This window comes from Ascidiella aspersa, chromosome 9 (assembly GCF_963924565.1).
Source record: "Ascidiella aspersa chromosome 9, kaAscAspe10.2, whole genome shotgun sequence".
NCBI lineage: Eukaryota > Metazoa > Chordata > Ascidiacea > Phlebobranchia > Ascidiidae > Ascidiella > Ascidiella aspersa.
In genome coordinates, this window is record NC_139455.1 from 18,100,060 (window position 1) to 18,107,247 (window position 7,188).

The 7,188-nt window shown below is 36.5% G+C and overlaps 1 protein-coding gene and 1 pseudogene across 1 annotated transcript; both read right to left on the minus strand.

The window, feature by feature from the left end:
- Window positions 1–649: 649 nt before the first annotated feature.
- LOC146133370 (poly [ADP-ribose] polymerase 2 pseudogene) lies at window positions 650–2,774 on the minus strand (annotated as a pseudogene).
- A 49-nt stretch (window positions 2,775–2,823) lies between these two features.
- On the minus strand, window positions 2,824–5,197 carry LOC146133371 (folylpolyglutamate synthase, mitochondrial-like). Its single transcript, XM_083396665.1, has one exon. The coding sequence runs from the start codon at window positions 5,155–5,157 to the stop codon at window positions 3,580–3,582; it is 1,578 nt and encodes a 525-aa protein (XP_083252791.1). The 5' UTR covers window positions 5,158–5,197; the 3' UTR covers window positions 2,824–3,579.
- Window positions 5,198–7,188: the final 1,991 nt, after the last annotated feature.

A 7,188-nucleotide genomic window follows, 5' to 3' on the forward strand; every position in this document is an offset into this window, starting at 1 on the left:
ATCAGAACGAACCGAGCTATTTAATTGCACTTCACGCTAATGTTTTACGCGGTTCCTGTCGAGTCAAAAGAACCAAGAAGGTATTTTCTGACAATACGACATAACGGGCATATACAATTTTATGCGCCGGTTATTCAATAAATAGGCAAATAAGATTTTGTATCTTTAGGCGTTACTGACCGCAACTATAGTAACAGTAGCGAGCACGGTTCTTCGGGTAAATTCAACGATAATGTCCTTGGCTAAGGCTTATATTTTTACTGCCGTTAGACAACGGTTATAGGTCTTCCAATCCAACACTAAAAACACTTGTTTGGTCTTTTACAATCACTGTTTTAAGGATACGCCATACATACAGATATACTCATATTCAGAAGGGTACACCGCTATCAAAAGTTTAAGAACCCTAATTTAATGCAAATAGTTATTACCAATTTCTAACTATTAAAATAATTTCTAACTATTGAAGTTTGGTAAAAACAAATAATCATTTATTGCGAACAAAACTCGAAAAATAGTGTGGCCATGTAATGTTTCCATGCCGACAATCGAGGAGCGGTAAAGCACATTTTTTAAAGTTGAACAACTAAAATGGCGAGCTGAATAGATGGTGTGTCGGAAGTTTGTCTAAATCAGGTTCATCAGCACTTGCAAGACGCAGTGGTTGTGGCGACCACATAAAAAAACGCTCACCATCCTTGAACGAAATCGAACTTCAGCTGAACCAAAAAGCGCGGACGGACTTGGTTTGCGTCGTACACGACAAACTCGTTATAAAGCAGAGCCGAATTATCGCCTTCATCGCTTTTCACAGGCTTTCCGCAAGGCACAACCACGCCGTCATCCAGAGTCACCTCTCCTTTGGGATCCGGCTGCGTTTTGCCTACGCCTCGCACGCTGTCCACTCCCTTTGGTAGAACATCCGCGTCAGAGTCGGCAGCTAGTTTGTCGACGTGCTTTCCCAAGGCCACCTCGCACAGCACTAGAAAGCCGAAAGGCTGGCGCTGTGACGCGAAACAGTAGTTAGCCGACTTTGACACCATATCGGCGAAGTAGATGCCCTTGCCGAACATGTAGCCTGTACTGGGCGCTTCGGGCGGCGCGATCCTTAGGCCCTGCTGTAGGATACCGCACCAGTTTGATAGACGAGAGCCGTGCCACAAAAGCCGGCGGTTGCCTAAGCTCTTAGCGAAGTTTGTTTCGGAGTCTTGCTTTGCAATAGCGAAGACGTTTTCGACAGACAGCGCGTAGTTCCTGTGCGTTGCGGCGTGTGTGTTGCACACGTAGGTTTTTATCACTTTGTACGACTCGTCGCCGGAGTCTAAGGGAGCAAGGTTGCATTGCAACGATCGATAACGACCGTCAAGAGGATTTTCTTTGTTCCTGCATGCATCCGTTTCACTAATGATGTTAATCGCGATTTGGATATCTCCCAAAGCTTGCAGTAAATCCAACTTTTCCTTCATCTCTTCTTGACTGCGGATAATTGGTGGCCGTTTCATGCCAAAGTCGTGCGGTACCCTTGTATAAAATTCATTACAAGCCTCAACTAGTATTTTGTGGCTTTTCTTTTTCAAACTAGACTCAATTTTTTTAAGGGATGCATAGCCAGCTTTTATTTGTTTGTCTGTGAGTTTTCCAAGAGGGGCCTTCTTTACATTGTACTGCATTTCTTTTACACTTTCCTCAAATTCGTTTACATCAAAAAAAAGTGTCAGAATATCCTGAATAACCTTAGGAAGTTTGGACTCCACAGCGGGTTTTGAAACTGGGAAAGTTTTTGGCTTTTCCTCCTTATCGTTTCCATAGTCCATTTCCAAAAGATCATACTTTCCATCATGTTTTTCAAAGCAATCTCTCATTTCCCAATAATTCTTGGTCTTGTCCAAAAATTTCTTTTCGAATACAGCAATGGCCTTGTCAAGAGGAAAATGTTGCAAATTGGTGCCAGCTATTTTGCCAACCCTTCCCCATCTGAACCAAGTGCAATAGGCCGCTTTGTTGTTATGCTTAAGAAGTTGTATTAAATAGTACTTGTTATTGTTTCTACCAACATTGGTTTGGTTTAGCATAGCATTGTAAACATCGCTCCCACAAACATGGACATGGTAATCTTTTACATAAGCAGTACATTCATCATCTACTGGCACCACACCAGTAAACTGAATAACTTTGTTGGCACTGTCATTGTTATTCTCCTGTTTAACATTGGAAGCAATTTCTGGCAATATTTCTTTAGAAGAGCCTTGTTCTGTATTTTTTTCTATTAATGATTTATTCTTTCTCGTTGTTGGTTTACTCTTTTGTTGCTTTATAATAACATTTCCTTTTGCGTACGATCTTGATTTCTTTGCAACAGCTTTGGACTGGTCCTCCTTGATTTTTCTTTTTTTTGTTTTTGAGTCATTGTAGAGATTTGTATTTTCTTCACTGGGAGAAGAATTTTCTTGCTTAATTAAAACAGGACTTTCTTTTGTGCGGGTCTTTGCCCCTTTTTTATCAGATTTGTTAAAACTGTTTTTGTTTCTAATATTTACATTGGTTCCTATTTTATGATTCAAGTTTTCTTGATTATTATTTAACATTTTCGGTTTTTTTGCAGTAGTTGATGATTTCAAAGAAATGTCTTTAGGTCTTTTTGTTGTTGCATCTTTCATCTTACAGTTTGGTTCATTTTGACAATCTTTTAAAATTACCTTTAGATCTTTAATTTTTTCTTTAACAGCAAAGGCATCTCTTTGAGGGTTTGAACTTCTTGTCTTGCGAGTACTCATCACATTTACAAGCTTTCTAATTACCTAATTGGAAAATCAATCTGAAATACTATTCAATTTCTAATTCAAATGTTTACCACAGCAAGCACACAACAACCTTATTCGTCATATTGACAAATAAAAGTTTTAGGTAATAAAATTGTGTTAGAGGTAAATATGTTTTGTTACTTGTTAATTATAAATATTTGACTTGCATATCAATTGTTGTTCTATATATTTCTTGACAAATATGCAAAATATATTTTATAAAACCAAATTAATGCTAACAAGATTAGGTATTAAAAAAAAGAGAATTTAGTATATGTTGTGCAACAAGACCTTATCAGAAACTTGCATTTTGCAATAAAAAATAAATACGCTAAATAAAGTTTGTTTCTTGGGAAACTTAAACAATGAAGAATATAACACATCAAATTAACACATCAAACACTTGAATACATAAATGTGTGTTTCAGTTAATGATTTAAAATTTGTTCATACAGAAAACAGAAATAATACATTGCGTATACTGATTGTTACAGTAGATATTGAAATATAGCAAACAATCATTATTAGCAATCAAAAACAATGGTTGAGTACTACAAGGGACATGGTGTTACATAATTACATACTTGACTAATTTTACAATGCTGCAAAAACTACCATATTTTGGGGATTCCTAATCAGGTTATACTTGTGGTAAAACCTTAAGGTAAGAAAATAAAACCAATTAATTGGGTATTATTTATTTATGTGTCTTAAGCAAGATCATTTTCTAGTTTTCCTTTTAATTTTAATTTATCAGAGTAAATTTAAAGAGCATATCTTAATCATTCATGTCTGGTTTAAGAATCCTTAGGCAACCACCAACTAAATGCAAACTTCCAGTAATTAAAATTTGAATGTGTTCACCTTGGAAAGGCGAAACCTCACTGTCATTCTGTAAAGATAATGACTGAGCAAGTGCATTAAGTTTTTCATCTCTTTCATTAGAAATCCATTTTATTGCATCTGCAATGCATGGAAATACAGGGGCACCATGTATGGTTATTGGCATATTGTTAGCCTTGCACAAAGCTTTCCATCCATCACGGTTGGTTAAGACTTGGTTCAATCTTGTTTCAATTGGACACTGCAAGTTATTTTGATCGTTTAACTCATCTTGAAGAAGGGTGGCAATATTAGGAACAAAGATAGCAGTACTAAAGCCACAAGGATATAAAATAGAAAGCAGGCTAGCCGCATCTCGTTTTTTAGTGACATTGAATATTAACAGTTTTGTGCAAGGTTTACAGAGTTTTAATGCCTCTGCTTTTGACTGTTCTTCAAACCATCTTTGAGCACATTGTATGCTTCGCATTGTGTGAGCGCCATCAAGGTAAAATGTCATTGAATCAAATTTGATGACTTGGGCTCTGCCATTCCACTGACAAGAGGAAAGTCCTTGTAAATGTGAAATGTTTAATGCATATTCATTAGGCCTTTCTTCATGTTTATGTTTCTGCAACCATTTATCAGCCAGTGCAATAGCAAGTGAAGCATTGACTTTCTGATGTTCACCTGGTAAGCCAAGTATTATTTCCCTGCCTAAGGTTGACACATACTTATCAAAATCAGGAGCAACTGTTAATGGGGACTTCTTATTTAAAGCTTCTTTTTCTATAACAAACAAACCATTTTCAGGTTGTGGAACTGTAAATACCGGCACTCCAGGCTTGATAATCCCAGCTTTGTGACTTGCAATGGAGGAAATTGTGTCTCCTAGCAGGTTTATGTGGTCAATACCCAAAGATGTAATGCCACAAACTGATGGCTGCTTTATAACATTGGTGCAATCATATGTACCACCTATTCCAACTTCTATAATAGCAGCTTGTACCTTTTCATGTTTAAACACATAAAAAGACATGGCAGCAAGAAAATAAAAGTAGGACGGCAATTTGATTCTAAATTTATCCTGAGATGAATCCAACAGGCTGTAAACCTCCCAAAAGTATTTGGAAAAAAGTTCTCTAGAAAGTGGTTTGCCATTTAGGCGGAATCTCTCTCTCGCTTCAATGAGATGTGGGGAGCTAAAGAAGCCTGTATTTGTTCCATGTTGTCGTAAAATACTCTCTACAAAGGCACAAGTTGAGCCTTTACCTTTAGTTCCTGCCACATGAATAATATTCAACTTTGCCATATCATCATCAGTTACATTAATTCTGTCCAAGAATTGTTGCATTGCAATTAATCCATGTCCTTCATACTTGGTTTCAAGAGGCATCATTTGAATACATTGCAATTCATTTAAAGCCGCAACAGCCTCATCATACTTTTCATTCTTGTGAGCCATTGGGCTTTTAATGCTAGAAAATCCACGTTGCATACGCAAATTCAATACTCGTTTACTTAAAGCAAACATTATGTTTGCACATCATTGTATGCAACCAACAGCTGATATGCAGACTATAGAAAAACATTTAAGCATAATGAACAAGTTTAAATATTTACAGTATGTGGTGTGGACTGTGCAAGTACATTTAGGTCAAGTCTAGTCTGCATTTGGTGGCACATCAACCAGTGTGTGGCGCAACACCGAAAAAAATGGGTCTATATAAAACGAATATAAAAAGTTTAGGTGTACTGAATCGCTTTTGATCAAAATGAACTACCTTTGGCCCTGGTCTAGAGTCCTACAACTTTTTTACAGCAAGAAAGGTACAGTAACTAAAACGAGTTGTCAAAATTAAAATTGCAAGGGATGAAAATAGGAGAGTGGAGACTAAATATATAATAATAATACTGGACCCACCCGAACATGAACCCAAAGGCTATAGCTATTTTTTTCAGTTTGCAATTCTAAACGACGACTGGTTCGATTACTGTACTGTACCTAAAAAAGGTGGATTCTTTAGACCAGCGCCGTCCTTTCTAATATGTTTTGACCAATTTTTTGTTGATTGACAATATTTTTAATAGATAGCAAGTTTTATTTTAGGCATGGAAGAAAATAAAGTTTTGCCTCTGCCTATTAAAACGAATGTTTTTTAAGCTCTTGGACTTCTCAATTACAAAGCACCTAAATGAACAAAAAACTTTAGCGCCTTTCGTAGTCGGGCTCTAATCGTGCGTAACGTGATAAATTTGTTTCTTTTATACAGTGGTTCTTAATCTAAACCTGTGCACATAGCGACTTTTTACTGTGTAGGCTACCATCCTGTTTCTCAACAAATATTTTGAAGTTTTAATCAAATTTAGTTATCTTTATTAAAGCTGAAAAACAAAAAAAGCCTTGCTCGTAGCCCCATTCGCAAGATTTAGACGAACTATATCTCGAATTAAAGCAGTGGAGCCAAAGATAATATAGTTCACAAGGTGTTGTCAATCTTATATACATGTTTTTCATTTAACCATGTAATTGAAAAAACACGTTAGCGTATTTTTTTTCATGCAAATCTCATTTTGCTTTTTGTCTTCATTGCTCCAACAGTGCGTTGTTAAAGTATAATGCGTCGTTTTAATTTTCCAAAGTCGTCGAACAATATTTCCGTTTCTTACATTTCTCAATTACCGTGTAGGCCTACGATAACAAAAATGCTTACAAATATTACAACCACTGATTTAAGCTATTAAAGTATATTCCACTATACTATAGAGCAGTGGTTCTCGACCCCCAGTCCGCGGACCGGTGCCGGTCCGCGTCAACTTTCCTGCCGGTCCGCCAAATATATTACAATCTTAAATCTCAACTACAAAATGCAAGATGCTGAAGGCTTGTCCGTCAAATTTAAAACTTCGCCACAAATGCAAGTGTTCTTCAAGTCTTTTTTTAGTTGTATGTGAAAAACTTAAATAGAACCACGTATAACACGTATGATATCAAAGAGACAGCAGCAAATTGCTCATTGAATTTAAGTTTCCATTCTTTGCCTTTAAGTTGCATACTTTTGTCATATGTCATTTTGGGTCCACCGGTCCGCAAAATTTGTTTTGAAATTTTACCGGTCCGTAAGATAGAAAAGGTTGAGAACCACTGCTATAGATTTAGCCAAGGTTTCGCTATTTTTTTTAACTTTCACCATTGATTTAACGAATTTTACTTAAATGGCAAACGCATAATCACAATCCACATAAAACCTGAAAGAAAAATTATCCGATTCTTAAATCTTAAGTGACAAGTATGCTATGATTCAAATCGTTCAAATGTTGCACATACTATACAAAATACAACGTCTGTTAAAAATTGATTTCTTTCGGCGTAAACTGTTCGGAATGTTTTCTGGCCAACTAGTTCCTTTTGATTTTCGGTAGTTGCTTCCAGATTTAAAAGAAGCCATCTTTCTTAGACTTACAAAAGTTTGTTAAATCTAACAATTACTTTAAAAAGTCGTCCCTGGATCTAAGACAGGAGAGTCCCGAGTTCGGTTCCAACTCTACAGCCTGTATTCCGCCA